This window comes from Phragmites australis, chromosome 1 (assembly GCF_958298935.1).
Source record: "Phragmites australis chromosome 1, lpPhrAust1.1, whole genome shotgun sequence".
NCBI classification, from domain to species: Eukaryota; Viridiplantae; Streptophyta; class Magnoliopsida; order Poales; family Poaceae; genus Phragmites; species Phragmites australis.
The window spans coordinates 54,997,577-55,019,912 of record NC_084921.1 but is presented as its reverse complement, the minus strand read 5'-3'; the positions used below and the strand labels follow the sequence as shown (position 1 = coordinate 55,019,912).

Genomic DNA, 22,336 nt, shown 5'->3' with positions numbered 1-22,336 from the left:
AAATGGCTGACATCATGAACAAGGAGTTTGCTGAGCTAAGTGCAGATGACTATAACTATCTCACTTCAGTATCGGATGTCCGGATTGTACTATGAGCGAAAAAGCTATGTGCTGCCATTAACTTAAGAACAAGTAGCGCAATGGTTCTCACGGAGGACTTTATTTTTTCTGTCACCATCTCTCCCCAACATTGAAGGATGAGTACATGGTAGTGACCAGTGTTAAGGCACTATAGGACATATTGTATGAGCGTTTTGAGCACCTTAAATACACTATCAAGCTTTTTGCAGAGCAAGAATGAGTCCGGTTTCGTTTCTCATGACTACAAGCATGTTAGAGAGTATAACTTCACGCTGCACCGCATTTGCACACTCTTGTGTCTCTGTGGAAAAGAGATCACATAAAAGGAGAAAATTGAGAAGACTCGCTCCACTTTTTACCCGAATGCGGCATAATCCGCACGCAGTCACCATCAATCAAAATATAAGAAGTATCTTGGATTGATTGACGTGTTGCAGTTTCATAAAGTCCATAACAAAGTTATAAACAAGAACTTCTTATCCCAAACGCAAGGGAATAGCAGTTGTCTAGAAGTCAATCATAGATCTTTCAAAGCACGCAAGAAATGAAATAAGAAACGGATGAAGGGAGGAAGAAAAGTGGTGGCAAATAAGGTTAAGCCTGGTGATGATAATGGTAAGACAAACAAAGAAGTCAAGCTATATGATAAACAGAACTAGAATTTACAATGCACCAAAGCACATTGTGAAAGCATACCAGAAGAAGAAGCAGGAACAACCAGAAGCACACCTCACTATTGCAGTGGGGATGGAGTGGAAAAGGTAGCCAAAATTGAAAGGGTAGCATCTCACATGGAAGTTGATGATGCTCCCACACTGATAGTAAAAGACCTCCCGGTGAATGATCCAGGTGCCTCTACTTTACACTATTCCACTGCCATAAATATGTCATGACGAATGAAGCGGAAAAGAAAGCCATTATAGAAAAAGTGGCTTAATATTTTGCAGACTCTATCTAGAATTAGAGTAATTAGCCATTTAATTAGTTGCTGAATTTAGAAGGATTAAATGAATAAATAAGAGCTCTAGAAGAGCAAACTTAGCTGCAAATAATTTTTTTCGGTATAGAATAAGTGTGACGCCTGAATGGAGGAAGTGTGTTTTATGGATAGCGGAATAACAAACACCATCTTTAGAGAAAAAGTATATTTTTAGTCTATCGAAAATAGCTCTAGAAAGATGATGACTGTCACTGATACTGAAAATTACATAGTAGATTATGTAAACGCCACAATCATACTACCTATGGGAATTACTTTGTGTCTTGAAGAAATATTGTTATACCCTGAATCTACAAGAAATCTCTTAAGTTTTAAAAATATTCGTGCTAACGGTTTACATGTAGAAGCTGGTAAAGAAGATGGTAGGGAGCACCTACTCATCACTAAGCGTGATTGTGAAGTGAGAACACTAGAAAAACTTCCATCCATGAAAAGTTGTCTGTACTATACTTACATTAAAACACCTGAAGTATTCACTACCTTGAATATTGTGTTTCGTAGTACATAATTATTCTCTCTGTGGCATAATAGATTTGGTCAACCTGGTTTTAAAATGATGAGAAATAAGATCATGGTATAAATATGAAGAATTTCTCGAATCATAAAGGTTTTATATGTCCTGTATGTGCTACCGGGAAAATAATTATAAGACCATCTACCTTGAAGTCATAAGAAAAATCCCTACATTCTTGGACCTAATCCAGGTGATATTTGTGGTCCTATTTAGCCGCTTTCTGGTCTGTTTCGATACTTTATGGTATTGATAGACGCATCATTAAATGATCGCATATATGTCTATTGTCTATCCGCAACCACGTCTTTGTAAAGTTGATCTCGCAGATCATACAAATCAGGAATAATTTTAATCCATTAGAATGGACAACGCTGGAGAATTAACTTCTAAAGCGTTCGATGGTTATTGCACTTGTATGAAAATTAAAGTTTAACATTATATACTGCACGTCCACACTCATAATGGACTAGCCGAAGCACTGATAAAAAGAAAAAAAAATCATTACTAGACCTTTGTTGCGGCACTGTAATTTGTCTGCTACATGTTGTGGACATACAGTCTTACATGCGGCAACTCTCATTAATTACAGACCATCCTTATATAACATACATTCACCTATGCAATTAGTGCAAGGGGTAATTCTGAATATTTTTCATTTACGTAAATTTGGATGTATAGTTTATACGCCAATACCGTCACCACATCGAATCGCTATAGAAACTTTACGAAAAATTAGAATATATACTGGTTATGAGACTACATCCATACATATAGTTGCTGTGGTTTCTCAACAGGACCCATAGGTGGTACGGCTCGACCAGAATTATTTTTTACAAAAAATATTCCATAACTATACGACCACCGTGTAAAAAACCTGTCATGATTAGTTGGAAAAATCGCTCATAATTAATGTTGATTAGTTGACTTTCCAAAAATGCAAATAGAAGAATAAATATAATAATTGTGAGTGACCTAGATCACCTTTTTTAATCTAACCATCCCGATTTAACCAGATGAACAGTATACATTTGTTTGGAGGTACTGTAAAATTTATCTATAACAAACAGAAAACAAGGTCACAAATCACAAAATCGTAGGAAAATGCACAGCCGATACACACTGATGCTGAATTGCTGAGTGCTGACACACATGAACAAGTAAGCTAGCTCTAGGCAGCGAGAGTAAAGTTGAAGTTGCTGCACGTAGTCTGCCTCCCGAAGAGCAGGCCGCTGAAGCCGAGCTGAGCCTTCTCCTCGTCGAACACCAGCAGGTTGTTCTCCATCTGGAACCCTCCGATCACCACCGCCGGCGCGCCAAAGTATCGTCGCTTCTCTGATTCCTTCATCCTGACGAACCCGAAGCACGCCGTGTTGTCATTGACCTGCACCATCGAGTTGCCGCCGAACACCGTCCAGTTGCTGCCGCCCTCGAGCATCAGGTCCACCTGCGGCACGGCGTAGCCGAGCCGCGTTGACCCCAGCTCCCGCGAGTCGTAGCACAACTCGAACGGCGCCACCGGCGGGGTGACCCGCTTCCTCTCGGCGGTGGCCTTGTCGAACGCCTGCACGAACGGACGGTACACGTCCGAACGGAGCACCGTGTATGGGATCCTCGAGCACAGCCCGACGACAAGTGGCCCGTACGAGGAGAGTGGCACTTGTTCTTGGTTCACGGCGAGGCCCTTAGCCGAGATGTAGTAACCGGGGAACTCCGGGTTCCGGCGGAGCGGAGTTTCACCCGCCAGCCTCTCCGTGACGTCCGGCCGCCCAGGCGGGAGAAGGAAGAGCGGCCCCCCGCCGAAGATCGCCACGCCCTGGCCGCCGCTCGGGAGGCAGAGCGCGAACTTGTTGGCGACCTTCTGCGTGCGCGCGACCTGCGCAGCCAGAGCCAGCTTGGTGCGCGCGAGCCCTGCGACGCCGACTGCGCCGGCTGGGAGCTTAGCGAGGAGGGAGTCTGGCGCGCAGGAGGCGACGGCGGTGAAGGAGACCGGGTATAGCGGGTTCTTGCCGTCGGTGGCGTTGGCCGAGAGCATGGCGCGCGTCAGGTCCCCCGACGCGGCCTTGCCGGCGAAGGGGTTGTACGGGTGCGCCGTGCACTTGCACCTGAAGCGGTCTTCCTCGTCCGCCACGCCGTAGCCGTTGTGCGGGTGGTAGCTGTGCGCGCGCGCGCACTCGTGGTGGTGGCACTCGAGCGTCGGGTGCGAAGCGTCGCAGGTGGACCAGATGAGCGGGCCGGAGAGGTCGAGGACGAGCGGGCGGCTGTCCTTGAGGGGCGCGGTGTAGAGCGAAGTGGCCGCGTCCTTGGTGATGGCCGTGACAAGGGGCTTGCCGTTGCCGTCGGTTGTTGCCGTGTGCCGAGGCAGCGCCGAGAGGCAGCAGAGCGAGATGGCGAGCAGCAGCACGGGCTTGGGCTTCACCATCTCGGGCTGGTTGGTTTGGTCTGCTCTCTGGTGCCGTGTGATCGAATGGTGTGCCCTGTGTGACTGCTTAAATGCACTACACTGCTGATCAGATCGGTGCACTGCACTGTTAATATATCTTATAATCCAATAATATTAAATTTCTATCCACTAATCTATATATTCTTAGTCTAATAGTTGATCAAAGATTAATAAATTTGAATCTTGAATTACGTGCGCGCCTTAAACAAGAAACGGAGGGAGCATTGCTTCAATTCTTGACTTGCTGAATTTTCTAAGTTACCGCTAGTTTCGTTATTGGTGTTCCATTTGCTGGAGAATTTTTTTTTCTGGTCTACGATTTTGCTAGAGCTGGAACCTGGAAAGCACGATGGATGGGCTATGTGGTCAGGCCAGGGGAGTGCCGTGATTCTCGTTTGGGTGCTCGCCGAGGCTTCGATTCGCCACCTCACCGTAGTCCGTGTCTGTCGGTGATTGCATTTCATGGCGTACGTAGCTTTCGTGTTTGGGGGTGAATTTTCGCTGCGTTTCGACCATCGGTGGCCGTCCATGAGCGGGCGGTACACGTCCGGCCGGAGCGCGGTGTACGGCACCCTGGTGCAGAGCACGGCGCCACCAGTAGCAAGCGCGTACCCGGGTATTGCACCTGCGCTTGCTACGGTGCTACCATATCGATCGGATCTCTGGCGCGAGTCAACGAAAGCATGCACACGCGTCAGTCGAAAACCATTGGACGCCGTGCAGTGTTTCTTTAGGTACGTGCCGGATACTATAATACTTGGGACATTATTATTTTTTATTTCGATCCGTATAGCTAAAATGTTTCCGTGTGCTGAGTTTAATATCATACTTGGGACATTCAAGTTAAACTTTTTACACGAAACGATAACAAAAGTATAAGAGAGGTGATATGTATATAAAGGCTCGTGCTACAAGTGGGTTAGGCTGTAAGTGAATTTTAGAGATAGTGTATTTGATTAAAGGATAATATTGAACGAGATATGATCATCTATATTTTATCAGATGTGGTGATCTAATTTTTTGTTTGGTATTTTTATAGGACATAAAATTTCTTGTTTAGTTAGACACATATGCTAACCAAAAATTTAAAGGACCCGCTTATCATACATTTTGTTTTTTATTAAAATATAAACATGAGAGATCTTATTTTGTTGATTTAATTACAATAAATACAATAATACAATTAAATCGTAAATCACATAAATAAATTATGAGATAATATCATTCAAAGCATGCTAAAACAAGTATATTTACTCTAATCAACTAAAATATAATATGTCAATCAGAATAAAGCTCATTCAGAACAGAACATAAATAGCTCCCAAGTATTTTTTAACAGATAAGCTCATCCAGTATCTCAAGAAAATATTCCCTCAAACTGTCTTTCATCCGAACGTCCTCTAAAATTAGATACCATATCTCATTCGAAATACCCCACAAACCAAAGCGCCAGACACAGCTTAGCTTGCTGCTTGATGGTGTGTTTGAGTTGTCAAGCTAGAGGCACACAGGTCACTTGGATATAGTAAGGTACTAGAGGAATTCAACTGGAACAAGTACGTGCCAGCTAATAGTATTTGTTAATTTCAAATCACAAGGAAAGATAGCTGATAGTATTTGTTAATTTACGATACCATGACCCTAATTTCAAATAAAAGGAAAGCTAGCTAACAGTATTTGTTAATTCCCCGAGAAGTTGAAGTTGCCACAGGTAGTCCTGCCACTGAACCCAAGCCTGGAATGGACGCGGCCTCGCCAAACACCCGCCGACGGCCACGGCGCTCGGCGCAGTCCACGAACGCCGTCCAGTTCCCGCCCCCGCGCGTCATGATCAGGTCCACTGGCGCCGCCGCGTGCACCGACCCTCGTGAACTCCAGCGCGCTGCTGTTGAAGCACACCTTGAACGGCCAAAATGAAAAGTGAAGGCTCAACCTGAGATACAAACTAAAGCAACCAATGCAAGTATTTAGCAGTGCAAGCGGCATGTGCATACCAATCGATTTGTAGTCGTGGAAAACACACATGGGCAGCGACTTCCGCTTCACACGCGTGCGTGCTCCCAGCGCTCTGGTTACTGGAATTTGACGTGTGGTATATGAGCAATCTTGTGCCTGTCCTCTCCTTGGCACTTCTCTGACAGTGTTGGGCAGTTGATGATCTCTAGTTTCTTCAGCTCAGTAAGGCGCCGTATGCTCGCCGGCAGCGAAGACAGCTTTGGGCACGCTGTGATGCAAATTTCTGTCAAAGAAGTCAAGTCTCCCAGCCATTCCGGCAGTGTCACCAAATCGTGACAACTATCCATCTCGAGTATATGGAGGGAGGTGAAGCATTGGATAGCCTGTGGCAAGGTTCCAAGGCCCGTGGTGTTTAGCCTAAGATACTCGATTGTAGAAAGGTACCGGGCCCTACGCCACACTTCAGAAGACGGGGATGAGCTCGAGAACCCAAGAGCAAATGGAGAAGTGGTAGATGAGAGACTCCCAAACCCATGCTCCGGCAACACGCGATCACTATTCTTTAAATCCCACGTCAAGCTCATTGGGGGATAAGGCAGGAACTTCAACTTTGGGCAATCCGAAACACCCAGCAGATGTAAATTAGGGATTAAGAACTCCGCATCTTCATTGGATGATCTCGTTGTCCACCACTCTTCCAAGTTGCCCATTGAGAACAAGAGAATCACTCTTAGCTTATGGCAAATTCCATGGTCTCCGTAAAATTCCCTGTCAATTTTCTTGATGCTGGGCATTTCACCTATGGTCAATGCTCGAAGGTTTGGCAGGCGGCCAAGTGGAGGGAGGCGGCTGCACCGCATCAAAGTGGCAAGAACTACGTTGGTAAGATGAGGTAGGTAGGACGCAATGTCCAGCATCCAACTAGGGAAGGCTATGCTCATATAGCCACGTAGAGTAAGGTGTTGGAGACTTCTAGGAGGCACTAGCTTCTCCAGCACCGATATGTCAGCCGTTGCATCTGCATGCTCCACCGGACTACCTTGATTATGTTCCCATACAAGAGCCAGCTTGGTAAGCTTCGAGTTGTTGGACAGCTTAGCTTGCTTTGCCCCTTCCAAATGCATCACGTTGTCAAGACCATTGATCACTAGCTCACGGCAGAGTTTATTCTCGAGATTCACAATCTGACTCCACAGATCAATGCGTCGTCCTCCATCAAGCTCGTAGGACCCTTGTAACTTCAGACTCTTCTTAAGTTTTTCAACTTCAAAATATGCTTTTGAAAGTTCCCCCTCAACATTTTGAAGTGATGACATTTTAAAAATGCTATCCGGCAAGTCACTAAGGAAAACACAGCCTTGAAGATCCAAACTTTGAAGTCGTAAAACACCAATACAGGAGGGAAGATGCTTAAGCTTGATGCAAAATGACAAATTTAGATGCTTTAACATCATGAGTTTGCATAGAGACTCAGGCAACATTTGAACCTTGGAACAACTCGTCATGTTCAAATACTCAAGCTTAGAAAGATTGCCAATGCAATCCGGGAGCTTTCCAATGTTATGGCAATCCGACAGATCAAGATGTGTCAGATCATGAAGTTGACAACAAGATTCTGGTAGTGAGTGGAGTTTGTAGCAATCAGATAGGCTCAAAAATTGAAGACTCCGCAAATGGCCAAAGGATTTTGGAATTGCATGCAGTTCATGGCAACTTGCTAAGTTTAGGAAGAGAAGAGCACGTAGGCTCCCGAAAGAGATGGGAAGCTCAGAAAGACTGACACATCCTGATAGGTCAAAGTACTGAAGCCTTTGGAGGCAGCCGATGTTTGTGGGCAGTGTCTTCAGAGAAGTATTTGAAAGTATCAAGGTTTGAAAGTTCAAGAGACGGTTCAAGGATTTAGGCAAGGTTGATATAGGAAGGTTAGAAGCATCAAGATACCTTAATAGCTTTAGTTTATAAATAGAACTTGGTAGCTCTGACATATGACATCCACTCAAATCCAAAACTCTCAAGCATAATGTGTGTGAGAATGCTTGCTTAGGAAGATGCATTTTATCGCATCCCCTAAAATGTAGGGCCCTGACCTTCGTTGGGAAAAACTTACAAGCTGATGAAGCTTCATTATGGTTCATCAATAGCTGATAGTGACAATTTCGATTGTCATTCTTATTGTTATGCACCTTCGTGTTTACATACGAGAATTCATCACTGGCAACATATACTGCAAGATCATGTACCATATCATGCATATGGAATTTCAGTGTGGGTTTGAATCTCCCTGAATCAATGGCCTTGAAAGATAAGGAAAATAAAAAAACATTAGACATTTCAGAAAATAATATAGTCAGCAATCTGATCAGGGGATTGAAGTGGTGGAAAAAGGGTGTGCTTCCTTGTTCTGAACATGGTTTCTAGCACTGGTTTTGTTAATGAAATCGGGGAATGCCCTTCTTTTTTTTTAAGAAAATCAGAAAAATAATATCATGCATGCAATTATATGAGGAATGTGATCACACTCACCTCAGGGGTAGTTGAAAGAGTAAGGAAGGACATCCCCAAGAAATCATTGATACATTCCCCACCAATCCGTTGGAGTGGGATCCCACGAGCATCTTGAATGAACCCCAGAGCAATCCATTGTTGAATCAGGCTATCATGATCTATGTTATGGCTCTTAGGAAAGACAGAGCAATACATGAAACAGAGTTTAAGATGTGGGGGCATGTGGTGATAACTTAGCATCAAGCCACTCATGATCCCATAGTCATCTTCTTTGATCTCAAGAATATTACTGTCTCTAATTTTCAGCCATTCTTCTCTTGTGCAATTCTTATTCATCAAATGACCAAGAGATTTCGCAGCTAGTGGTACTCCACCACACTTCTTTGCACATTCTTTTCCAGCCTCTACAAGCTCGACATCTTGCCCACTTCCTAGAGATGGAACATTCATAATAGACCAGCAATCATCACTTGATAAGAGCCCCAATTTAGTTTTTGGAACAGTATGAAACTGTGAAGGTCGGATTCTAGATAATGCTGCAGCAACTTGATCACTTCGGGTGGTTACTATTATCTTGCTGCCGTTATTACCATACTGTAGCATTTCCATCAACTTCTCCAAATTGTCTCCCCTCTTCTCCCATAGGTTATCCAAGACAATAAAATAAATCTTGCCTGAAAGTATGCGTTCAAGGCCAGAATTTAGATTCTGTAATCTAGTATCATTTGCTTGGGAGCTGCCCTCAACCTGAGAGATAATAGCAGCGGCAATCTTCTTCAAATCAAACTCCTCTGAGACATGGACCCATGCTTTCACATCAAACCTATCTGTCTCCTTAGCAATGAAAACAGATTTTGCGAGTGTCGTCTTACCCATACCACCAAAGCCAACAATGGGAATGATGGCTATTTTCAATTGATCAACTTTCTGCGATAAAAAATTTAATATACTATTTTTCTCAGTTTCTCTTCCAACCATCTCGACTTTATCACTGCGACCCACATATGTTTCTTGGTTACTAATGGTCATAGCTTGTCTTCTATCTGCCAGTTGCAGAAAATTGAACTTTTTTTGTTCCTCAGCTATTTGATCTAGCTTTCCTCTGATTTGTCTCATCTTGTTTGACACAGTGAGTCGCGTCATTAGTGGATTGAATGACGTGAACACCAATTTAACCTGCAGTACTTTACTACCATCAGAATTTGTTTTCTCGTATGAAGTGGGCATGTGCTGATTTAATATATTGTCTAAGTATTAGATTGTGGAATTTTCAAAGTAAACCTAGTAACTTGAATCGTAACATCCTTGAATATTGAGCGTTGATTTTGTGTGAGAAGTCATATTGTACTCTATCCCTAAATTAGTAAAACCTAAAGGTAAAAAGAGAGAGAACACACTTGATAAAGTTTGCATTGTCTGGGAGAAAGGAGAAAAGGTTGCGAAAATGACTATGTGCATGTATGCCACTACAACGTACAAATGTGTTTTTGTTTTTGTTTTTTTTTTTTAAATGCCATCACAAACTTTTTTCCTTCGAAATTTTCCACTCCAAAAACATGCCCTTTCAAACTGCTACTGGATCTATAAAAAGTCTAAGCAGAATATGGAAATCCTGAAACTACCGTATCCTTCTGTTTACGAAAAATAAAACCATGCTAGTAGATGGTTAGAAAAATGATTTCATAATACTGTGTATTTGTAACATTATAACAAACACATATTATGATAAAAATCAGCTCTCAAAGTTGCGCCTCAGACCTCAAGGCAATATCAAACAGGATCAGTTTACTAAAACAATGTACATCTCTGTTTACAAATTTATGTGGCTTCGGATATGGGAACAATCTACAATAAATAAATTTTATTATAAGTGTCCATGGTCATATTACTATATTTTGGGCATTGGAGTTGCACAACAAATCCAAAAATAATCATAAGCACTTTGCAAATTCAGTTGTATTTTCAAACCAAGCCACACAATTGTGTGGTCTGCTAGTTATAAAATAAAAGTCCACTCCATCTGTACTACAAATGCTAAGAAAAAAAAGGTTAAACTAAAAACTTTCACAAAACAATATCAGGCCCTCAAATCGGTGTACCTTGATTATGAATGCTTAGATTTGGTTATCGCCTAGAAACCTTTTTTGTGCAAGGGAGATCAATCAATTTATTTAAAATTGTATGCTTAAGGGACTTTCAGTCTGGCAATAAGAGAAGAATTTTCAATTAGGATAAAAACAGCGTCTCAGTTTTATAAGAAATACAACCAAATCTTCGATCATAAACATTACATGTTTATAGCATATACAATTTATTTCGGATCTAGCCTTGCAATTTCAGGGCAATTCGATTAGTTGGCTTTAAATTAAAGGGTGATGTGACACTCCAATAAAGATGTCCTCGAACTATTTTAGTTTTCCATGTTGATATGTTGATGAAACCAAAAATGTTGCATGGTTGCACCTAGCTCAAGTTTTGCACTAGAGTCTCACCAAGAAAAAAGAAGTTTCTACCACAACATATTTACGGCGAAGGAAAAAATAAAAATAGATATGTTAAATGCAATAAATGAAATACTCCTAGAGAGAGATATATGCTAGCAAATTTCTCAAATAAAATGAACTTGAATATACATTCAGGGCTCACAATGTAGTTACTACCAGGCATGTGCGACTCCTCCATATCATTGTATTGGCCTCCAGCTCGTCAAGGGTGTCTTCAATGTTGTAGGCAGCAGATTTGAGCTTCTTGAGCCAAACCTGCACCGGTGCGCCTTCACTCCCTCGGGAGCGCTTCTCGGCATCGACCAGCACAGCCTGCACGGCGACCAACTTGTCCTTCATCTCCTCAACATCATCGCTGAACGTCCAAAGCAGCTCCACCCTTTGCCAGGCGGCCTGACCGAGCATGCCGGCCACACGCTGCACAACGGCACCGGCCATCATCTCAGCTCCTCCGCTCATGGCTATAGTATGGACCTTGCGCTCTCGCACGCACAGGAATTATTTGTGTTGTGTCCGATAGAGCTTGCAGATGGAGTGGAGGCAATGTGCTCTGCAATTATATACCACTTTCTTTCTTAGCCTGAAGCTTTTGCACTGATTCCTGGAGTGCAGTGTAGCTGAGCGCTTGGATATCTACTAAAGGCAAACTGCATAGATCCTGAGATAGCGTTGCAGCTTGCAAGTCTCAGCCTTTGAGGAAAGGTATGTGATTCTTCTTCTTAATGAAATAAGTGCATTGCATGTTCTAGAAAAAAGAAAGAAAGGTATATGGTGGCCTCTAAGGAAAGGACAACATATTTGACGAAATTAAAGAGAAGCACTTCAAATAATTCAAATATAAGGTGTAGGGACGGCTGGGTCCATGGTGTGTGGTTTGTATAAGAAAAGCTGTGCAGTTTGCATTCTCTTAACTAGGACATCCCAGTTGCAGAGAATAAATACTGCATAACATATACTGGGCATTCATAACATAAAGATTCTAGCTGGATATGTGAGCATGCAGGAGCATCGCAACCGTGATCAAAAAGAGGAATTAATGATATCTTGTAAAAAACTGGAAATCTTACCCTATGTCCTGATCGGAGTTAGTTTGGGATGGAAGCAAGGCAAAATCACGGCTGCAGGATGGGATGCCAATATCCGAAAATGCAGCCGAATTTGCTTGCTTTCTATCGAAGTCACATTTTAGGTTCAGCTGACCCAAATCCGCCTATACCTTCCGCGCCACCCAAATGGACGATTAGCTTCCAATTCGTGAACATGAAGAGTCACTACGGCTGCCCACCAGAATGGCAGAATCCCATTCGCCCATTGCCACAGCGGGGCGATCCACGGGGCACGGGCTACCAATCCCACCGAAGGAAGAACTTGAAGGAGAGAGGCCAATCCATCGAATACCTTGTGGGCGTGAGGCCGCCGTAGATTACCCGCCCCTGACGCTGGCTTCGGCTGATGGCGTGTCGGGTGCCCTCCGGCGGCCTGCTTGGCTACGTCCGCTTCCGCGCGGTCTGGCGCTCCCAGCTTGCACCGGCGGCGGCGCCGCGGCGTGTCCACGCTACATTCCACCCGCGCCGTTGGATCATGTTCCTCGCGAGGCACGGCTCCAAGGCCCAACAGTGGCCACGGAAATCTCCTCGGCCACATCCGCTTCCGTCAACTTCTCCACCGGGCAGCAGCGGGCGGCGCCGGCGCGATGCACTCACTGCTCCAATTCCACGCAGCACCAGTGCACTAGTGTAGAGCTACAGATGCATGTATAAATGTTTCCCGTTTTTTTTTTTTTCTCCTGGGGATTGTTCTTTCCTTTTCTTTGAACTGCCTAATGTTCTTTTATTGATGCAAAATTTTCCGTTTTGTTTCATGTACGCTAGCGTCGTGGTTCAGTTTGACATTGATCAAGAACTCATCTACGCTGTGAATCATGAATGCAGCGGCATGAGCATCATGTTACGCCGGTATGAACTTTTATAGAACGGACGGTCAAGAAAATTTTTACCTAGATTTTGGATGGATGCTTCAGCATAGACCGCGAATTGTTTTTTTTTCTTTTCTTTTTGTTTTGATTTTTTAATAATATACATCTGCGCTATACAAAAGTTGAAAGTAAATATTTATATATTTGTATCATCTTAGCACTACAATCAAAGCTTTATCTATTGAAAAAAACTAGAAATTTGACGCGGTATTGCCATGCCCGATGGCTCGTGGCCATCAAGACGTATAAATATGGTTACCCGATGGTTAGAGAACATACTCCTTATTACAGTAAAAACTTCTAGTAGTATTTTTTTTTCTTAATATGCAAGAGAACTACGTATCATTATATTAAGAGAAAAAACCGTCCGAGAACAATACCATTCCAAGCGGCTAGGAAATTTTTTTAGCTACAAGCGTACCATGGCTGATAGAGAGCTACTTGGACCTAACAACTCATGGCAACAAGGACCGCAGACCCACTGCTCCCCTCAAGCACCACAATCTAGCTTCCTCCTTGATCTTTCGTAACAACACCCTCATCAGCGGCCTAGCATTCTCGAAGACACAACGGTTCGAAGCTTCCAAATGGATCAAGCCACCAAAATAACCAAGGAGTTGAGCCTTTTACGAGCTTCCTTTGGGGTCCTTTGGTGAGCATGTTGCCACCAATGCTAGAAGTCATTGTCAATAGCACCCGGTGCCGAAGCTTGTAGACCAATGCATTGTAGCACCAAGAACCACACCTCCCGCACAAAGACGCATTTAAGAGAAGGTGTTGGATAGATTCATCCGCTTGGTCACAAAGAAGGCAACTTTGTGGGTGTTGGAGGCTATGGTGCATAAGACGGTTCGCCATCCAACAACGATTGATCGTGACTAACTAGGTGAACAATTTAGCTCTCGGAGGTACCCATGACCTCCAAATCCTCTTGTAAGGATCGAAATGGATGGCTCCTATGAAGAATTGATGGTATATCGACCGAGTCGAGAACCTACCCGATGCCGAAGGTGTCTAGAGGTGTTGGTCAGGGCAGTCATGAACCAGAGCAACGGCTTGTAGTGCATCCCAAACCTGTAGGTACTCCTCGAGCGCCGGCAAGGAGAGATCACCGTTGATGTACCAGATCCAGGCATTGTCCCGCAAGGCCTCATAGACGGTACGCCTGGCAATGGCTTTCTTCACCACATACTAGACCAAAGACGGTGCAAGATCGACTAGGGAATGTCCTTGCACCCACCATTCAGACCAAAAGGACATTGAGCATCCATCGCCGAGGATAGTCACCATCGACTGCGCGAACATAGCATGGGTGTTGTGGTAGACTGTAATGGTCAGCGACATCCACGGGCGACCCGGCCGCGTTTTCAGCAACCACGACCAACGCATCCGAAGAGACCAGGCAGGGAACCCGAGGTTATGAATGCTGAGGCCCCCCGAGTTCCAACGGTCGGCACACCCGCGACCAAGCGACAAAACAATGACCACCATGCATATCACGCTTTCCTTTCCAAAGGAACGCCCGACCCCGCTTGTCGATCACTTTGAGCACCCATTTTGGCAGTGATTATGCTTTCCTTTTTTTTATCCCACATAAAGAAAAAGGGCTATAGGAGCATATTTAATATAAAGCAGCATGAGAGAACCAATTCATGACCAAGACAAATTATCTTAAATAATTCTGAATCATCTAGGATTCATTTCATCATCACCATGGTAGTTACCTTCAGTAAGCACTTAGTTTAAACTAGAACCCGTTCCTTGATCCATGAAGATTTGGTTAGCTTCAATATACATGCAAAATTGTATGCATAAGCTTAATAAATGTGAAAATATATTGAAGTAGAGCATATGCATAAATTGCCTACATCCACATTTATTGTTAAATAATGTCATTCTAGTGAGTTGACAAAACAAATTAATTACCTACTCGATCAAAGAACCCATAACAAACAATGATCAGGGAAAAAACTCATAGTTAGTAGATGGGTGTCCAACTTTTGTATTGTCCAAGCTAACCATGTCTGTAATATATTCAGAGCAGAACTATCGTCAGAAGGATAAAATATGAGATTAGACCAATTGAAGTGAGAAATGCCGATAGCTCGATTAAATTTGAAGGTATAAAAGATTTTCTTTGTTTGAATATAGCAACAGAATGTTCAGAGATGAAGATAGACTTAAAACAACTTTTGATTTCTAGAATTAAGGAAATAAAATATCTCAGCAATAGTAAGCCTAGTTACGAGAGGTGAGCAAAGCAAAATATAATTACCTCGATCCATCTTTCCATTTCTTGTACGACAGAAAGGACTGAATAATTCTCTAAGACTTGCAGATACTGGGGCAATAATTGGAATGCCTAAAAACATCAATAATCTATTAGTAGAAACCTAACATAATTCTTAGGGGGGAATCAGTATTTAATCACAAAGCAAACACATATACTATGGATGTACAGGTTGTAAAGCAACAACCATATTCCAAGTGATTTATGGGTTTGAAAACTATCACGGTAAGATTAAAATAAACAGTTGCTGATATCACCATAGAGTACTAATGAAATGAGAGAAAATAATGTCCATGGCCAACATAGTGCTCCGCACCAGGCTCGATATCAAGGTTCCTGGAACTGGCATCAAATTAAAGAAACTTCCTCGATGGCCTCTGAGTTGGCACAAATATTGAGCATGAGCACAGAAGTGTGGCTGGTCGGCGCCATGCACTCCTTCATCAGCTCCAACAGTTGTAGTGCCTCCTCTCTAAGCCCGTTCACAAAGTAGCCGTCAATCATAATGTAGAGTTCTAAAACACCCTTTCAGAAAGGGAAGTAGAGCAAACAAAAAGGGCAAGTATCCTGGAGTACCCGTTGCTTATAATCCAGATCAGTATACAATACAATTTTTTTTTAAGATGTCAAAGCAAGCGAAAGTCATATCACATAGGATGATATATGCATTCTCTATGTGATGGGATTGCCCCTTTGTTTGTAGTCATGATCGCTCCACATGTATTTGCAAATTTAATTGCCTCTAGCCTCTTTTCATCTTATACAGTCAGCTAGCATTAAAATTCTGTGACATGGTAAATACTAAAGGACGTGTTTGCAGGCAGCTTACTTGTAGCGAGGATGGGTTTTGGATGATCTTTTGAAGCAGGGCACCAACGAACGCATCACCTGCACATGTTGTGCAAATATGTTTAATATTCATCAAACAAGGAAGGAAGCTCTTATACTGGTTGATAGGCAGGTGCCTTGATTCGAATGGCTTGCATGCTACACTAGAGATGTTAAGCCATTAAAGTGATTGAGGCAATATATAAACGATGCAACAATGCAAGATGGAATTGGTGCAGTAGATCAACAGATAGATAGTTGGAATTATCAATCAGGTTGTTAGATTTGAGATAATTCGTGTGAGGCAGGTTTGACGCAGCATCAATAAATTAGGAACAGGGTTCGCCGCTCAGCTTCCTCACAAGCAAAGTCCCCTCTGCTTCTACCATCATCGCTAGCCCGTTGAGCCGCGATGGGGACACACTTGTCAGCATTGCATGATGGCTTCAGTGAGGAGGTGAGGCAGCTACATATCGCGTCCACTTGGTCGCCGCTCTGCTTCGTTCTTTCACATGGCCGCCGCTGCGATGTCACCCTTCCATGTGCCACTAGGTGCTACCACCATGTTAATTAGACTGGCGTAGCTCTGTGATGCACTAGAAGGGACGATCGGCGGGTTGAGAGAGGCGGGGTGACGCTGTCAACAATGCAGGAAAAGTAGCGTCACAGGTGGTAGCAGCTGGGAAGGGAGGCGAACAGCGCCAGCCCATCGAGGTTTCTGCCCTACATGTTGTCTCTTCAATGGCAGGGTGCGCGCAGAGGTAAGGAGTGGGGGCAGGGTTGAGGTGCATGGAGGTAGGGAGCCACAACGGTGTGAGTAAAGGAGAGGGGAGGATGACGCGGCTTCTCTAGCACAACCGCCACATCCATCTTTCCCGTCCGATCCTCGCCTCTGCTAAGGAGAGGTGGCGGCGTAGTGGACACAGCCCGCAACAGGCTGTGGAGGAAGAGGCGATGTGGTGGGGGTGGTGGTGAGTGGAGGTGTTGGTGCTGAGGAGGCGACGCTCGGTTGGCGTGTGGGTGAGGTAGTGGTGGAGAAGGCGACAATGGAGAGGGAGATGGATGAAGCTATTCACCATGGAGGCGAAGGGCCGCCATGCAAGTAAGAGCTGGAGAGTTAATCGAGGGGCGGCGACAGTAGAAAAGGAGAGGTATGGAGATGAGGCAATGACCGGCGGGATTAGGGAGGCAGTGGTGCTAGCGGCGTCGATGGAAAGGGACGGCGATGTGATCAGTAGAAGCCATGATGTGAGGAAGAAAAGGAAGGGGAGCAGACGAGGACTGAGAGGAAGAGTCTAGATAACGCTCGACGTTAGGCATGCTTATCAATTGGAATCGGACAATGTACATTTGCTCATACTTCGATCCGATGGCTCAGGACTGTGGGATGATGTGGCGCGATGACAGTTCAGAGAATGGACGACTTTTACTATATATAGATAACTTGGGTACTAGAGATGAGATAGCTCTCACTTATGATTTAACTCGAGTGTACAATTTTATCAGTTATAAGATATTTTGGTGAATGCAAAAAATGGACAAAAGGGTCTGGTGGGTCGACCCGATATGGGTACGAAAATAGCTCGCCAGGCATAATCCTGTTGGCGGGTCGTGTCATGCCAGTCCACAGACCTAAGCTACAGCCCACAGAATTGCCCACCAGCCTCCATGTCGCCCATCAAGCACGATTGGTCAGTGAAGAGATTAAAAAAACCAAAAAAATAAATATTAAAAAATTGCATAATAAAGATGAAAATTTTTTACACACATAATTAATGTGCTTTCATTGTTTTTTGTCTGCCTCATTAAGAACCTTCATATGAAGGAAAAAAGAGAACAATTAGCTCTAAAATTAAAAAACAAGAAAAATCAGGAAGAACAGATAAAATCATGGACACGTGATTGAAATTAAACATTGAGATTTATTGTTATTTTGGCCGACTCATTAAAAACTCTTCTAGGTGAAAACTCAATATGAGAAAATCTTAGAAAGGAGAAAAGAGTACATCCTAGCTCTGAAAATTACACATTTTTATTGACATTTGGAACTATCAGGGTTGAAATGCAGCATCATTTGCCTTATGCTCACTCCAGCCTTGTCTTTGCAAGTTGTAGTGTGCCTATTTAAGTGCCCCCATTACACATGTACACTTTACAGATAATTTATATTTGCAAGTGTCACACTTGTCATGTCTTACCTTGACTTCGTCTTCTTCTATATAGATCTTTTCAAAATCTTACCATATTAAGGACATAATAGGTCTTGATGTTTACCATATTAAGGACATAATAGGTCTTGATGTTTGCATGTAATACACTTATCATATCTTACATTGACATCAACTTCTTCTATATAGACCTTTTCAAAATATTACCATAATGAGGACTGTCAGTGACACAGGAACTAGGGGTTCCCAAGTCTTGAGGCCAGAACAGCAGAGTGCCACGTGGTGCCCTCTCACGGGGGTTATCTCCCCGAGGGATGAGAATATTAAGTTCCGGAAGAGGGTGTTCGGGGTCATGAACAGTGGTCCTCGAGTACCCGAGTTCTCCGATGACTCGAGAAGATCAAGTACCGGGAAGAGAGTGCTCGGGGCTGCAAGCAATGGCCCCCGAGTACTCAAGTCACTCGACGACAAGAAAGACCAAGTACCGGGAAGAAGGTGCTCGGGGCCGTGAACGGTGGTCCCCGAGTACCCGAGTCCCCCAAGGACCCAAGGAAAGTCAGTTCCGGGAGAGAGTGCTCGGGACCATGAACAGTGACCCCCGAGCACTCGGTTCCCCCAAGGACTTAAAAAGTCCTTCGCTGGTGGCCCCCACAAAGGCCCAGCAGTGAGGTGTCAACTGGTGAGAGGTCCGATGCTGCATTTCAGAGGGCGTGTGGCCTGTCACTTCCAACTGTTTCCCCTCACGCCTGCTGTCAGTCCCTGCCATGGCTTGGCAAGGAGGCGTGGGGACATTTAATGCCCAGGTCCTATCACGCGATATTCGGCGCGTCTCGGGATAACATCGCGAAGCCCAAGACACTCTGCTTGCCACCCTGCTGTGTCAGACTTGCTCTGACCGGGCGGGGCACACCGGGCTACTCGGTGGGCCCTCCCCGCAGCGCCCGTTGAAGAATAGCATGATGACGAACAAGACCGGACGGGGCACATTCTAAACCCTCTCCGTCACCTCGCGCAGCAGCCCATGATAGTCGCTTTCCATTTATGACGCCTTGGAACTCACACCATCCTTTCTGGGCATGCCACCACCCCGGCGGGTATTTAAGCCGGGCGGGCTCCCCGGAGAAAGGCAGGTGAAGCACAGATGAAGTAGAGTTCGACATCAACTGAGTCAAGTTCAGTACAAGCTGAGTCCAGACCGAACACCAAAGCATAGATCAGCCGAAGAATAAGGAGCATGGAGCTCTAGACTAGACAAATATTCTTGTAACCCAGCAAACACTCAGAGAGATATTTTTAGAGCATTTATAGCATACACACAGGAGTAGGGTGTTACGCTCAGTGCGGCCCGAACCTGTCTAAAAATCCACCAAACATTTACTACTTACTACATTCGATCCTTCTATTCTACCTGCATCTCATTTACACCCATTTATTTCACCCGCAAAACGGATTCAGAATCATTCCCCCAGCCGAATCTCAAGGGGGTCCCTCCAGATCCCCGCTTGAGGAGTTCACCCTCTGATAGAGAGTAATAGGTCTTGATCTTTTTGCGTCGCTGCTTGATGACACGTGTAGAGCCCGACATATCATGATCCTTGAATGAAACTTAAAAAAATAGAAATATTAGGAATAAAGAAATAAAATATTTAAAACAATGAACTCAGATGCAAAATATGTACTAAATTTATTCAAACAAGCTGGAAGCCAGATCTTTATTTTTTTACAATAATTACAATGAATTTTGTTAAGTTATCGTAAATTCGTAAGAATTTAAGAGAATAATGAGAGGAGCACCCAAGAGAGCAAGCAGGATTTGGTGTGGAATGAGTGGAGAGGGGCTGGTGCCCTATTTGTAGATGAAGTTTGGTGTTTTTTATTTTATATAATTTTAAAGGTTAAACAATAAAAAACTATTTAAAAAAATAAACGACCCATGCCAACCAGTTAGTCATGATCCTAGCTGGCTCATGGTGCCTTGCTAGGTCAGATCAAGCCTGGTGTTTTTTGGGTCAATCATGCCTGGCTAGCCGTTTTAGGCACAACCTGAATCTTCATATCAAGCGAGGCTATCCCGCTCCTAACCGTGCTAATAGTGACGGGCTGCAAACCGACTCAATAAATATGGCTTAGTTGGCCTTCTTTACCGGAAGCTTTTCATGGTATAATACAAAAGAATTTTATATTTTTAAATAAAAATATATGTAAATATATACGTCTGTTTTAAAAATAAAAATCTATACTCCTATGGCCACATGTCACCCTTCCAAAGATGACATGTTCAAAAATAAAAAAAATATTATGCTTCATCTATGCTTCAATCTCTCAAAATTCTAAATCTACGGAATAGTAATGAAAAATTCTAAAAAAATTATACGGTGCAGATGATGCTATAGGTTTTCAAAAAGATTCAGCTCAAAAAATTACTATTGAAATGAGAAAAAATACAAATTTTAGGGGAAAAACAAATTTCAGGGTCCCATGAAATTTGTCCTTTTCTGTTTCTCTTTGTAAAAATTATATTTTTGTCTAAAATTTTTAAGATCTAGATGATAATATTCTCTATACCACAACTTTTTTTTTCAATTTTTTTACGACTATAGAATCCAATATTTTTTTAAAACTTGTTGCAACCGGCAATGGCAGCTTAGATTTACAATTTTTGCAGTTACATCACGTCTGCTGACACGTGGGCTTAGCCCGCATGCAATGGATTTGTGTCCAATTGGCCAAGGCCCAAGGATACCTTACAGTGTGCAGCGTCAGTCACGGCGGCGTGCCGCCATGTAACATGTGCCCACCCAGACCACCACTCCACACTCCACTGCCTCACACCCACACCGCTACGCCGGCTGCAAGGCGGCAGTGCACACCTCGCCAAGCAATCCTCTGCCCTCCCGCTCTCGCCGCCACCCGCGCCCGGCGGCCCAAGCGCGGACAGCAACGAATGGCGAGAACCCTCGCGCGCGGTCGGCTCCTCCTCGTCGGCCTCGCCGTCCTGGTCCTCCACCACGCGGCGTGCGCCACGCCCGCAGCGGCCGCGCTCCGGGCGTCGGCCATCTCCGCGGCGCCCGAGTACCCGCTCCCGCGCCTCCCCAGGCAGCACCACTCCCACTTGGCGCTCCCGCCGGCGCTGTCGCCGGACATAATGCCGGTGCTCCCCTCCCCCGCCGATGACGGCGCGGCCGTGCCGCCGTCCGAAGCGGTGCCCACCATCCCGTCCAGCCCGAGCCCGCCCAACCCGGACGCGCTCGAGCCCAACTCCGCGTTCGCGCCGTACGGCTACGCGCCCGCAGTCGCGGCGCAGTCCCCCGCGCCGGCTCCGCCCCGGGCCGCAGCGAGCGTGGCGTGGGCGCTCCCCGTGGGGCTGCTGGCCATGTGGTTGGTGTAGTGGAGTGGGCGAGCCATGGTCCTCAGGTCCTCGTGGATGGGACACCAGCTGCTGAAACTGGGGCAGAGCATGTCGCAGCCTTCAGGCGTGCAGGAAAAGTTGGCCATTGGTTGGTTGGCTCTGCAGCCATTTGCGCTCTTGTCCTTGTGAAGAATTGTTACTTCGTTTCATCAGTTTTTAGATCCTCTCCTGTAAATTTTACTTTTCTTTTCATTCATATTTTTGGAGTATGTTATAGCCTTTCTGTTTTGTAGTCTTTGTTATGTGGAGATTTTTTTGGGTGATTCTTGTAATAAATTTGGAGGCATTATAGTTGATTGCTCAACTACGATTTCTTATGGAAAACTTAAAATTGGATCCATTTTTGCTTGTTTCATACTCTACTTTGACTGATGGTTCTTCAACTGCATAAACCCCATGCGCCAACTATGTTCTTGCTTAGATGGTCCTCAAAACCATCCGCAAGGCCACAAAGAGCTGTAGAGGCCCTGGTTGCAATCGTGTGTATGTGATTGAATTATTAGAACTGATTGATTAGATCATTGGTAGTGCATGCTAGGAAATTGTTTTTTATTCCTTCTCTTAATGCTTAACCTGGAAAGTTTATGACAGTTCCCTTTTCTCTCAGTGACTTTATGATTTAAAAGACTTGAAAACTCTGAAAGGGTACATGACAATTCACCAAAA

General features: G+C 44.4%; 3 protein-coding genes across 3 annotated transcripts; 1 reads left to right on the top strand and 2 right to left on the bottom strand.

The window, feature by feature from the left end:
- Positions 1 to 2,599: 2,599 nt before the first annotated feature.
- LOC133891039 (chitinase CLP-like) lies at positions 2,600 to 4,068 on the bottom strand. Its single transcript, XM_062331732.1, has one exon. The coding sequence runs from the start codon at positions 4,012 to 4,014 to the stop codon at positions 2,764 to 2,766; it is 1,251 nt and encodes a 416-aa protein (XP_062187716.1). The 5' UTR covers positions 4,015 to 4,068; the 3' UTR covers positions 2,600 to 2,763.
- Positions 4,069 to 5,978: 1,910 nt separating this feature from the next.
- Positions 5,979 to 11,797, bottom strand: LOC133928752 (disease resistance protein RGA2-like). Its single transcript, XM_062375224.1, has 3 exons — positions 11,157 to 11,797; positions 8,515 to 9,672; positions 5,979 to 8,285 (listed from the first exon to the last, which is right to left on the bottom strand). The coding sequence occupies exons 1-3, from the start codon at positions 11,457 to 11,459 to the stop codon at positions 6,108 to 6,110; spliced, it is 3,639 nt and encodes a 1,212-aa protein (XP_062231208.1). The 5' UTR covers positions 11,460 to 11,797; the 3' UTR covers positions 5,979 to 6,107.
- Positions 11,798 to 21,023: 9,226 nt separating this feature from the next.
- Positions 21,024 to 22,025, top strand: LOC133891032 (vegetative cell wall protein gp1-like). The gene has a single exon (XM_062331723.1). It carries the CDS (start codon positions 21,050 to 21,052, stop codon positions 21,647 to 21,649), a length of 600 nt encoding a protein of 199 aa, XP_062187707.1. The 5' UTR covers positions 21,024 to 21,049; the 3' UTR covers positions 21,650 to 22,025.
- The last annotated feature ends 311 nt before the right edge of the window (positions 22,026 to 22,336 follow it).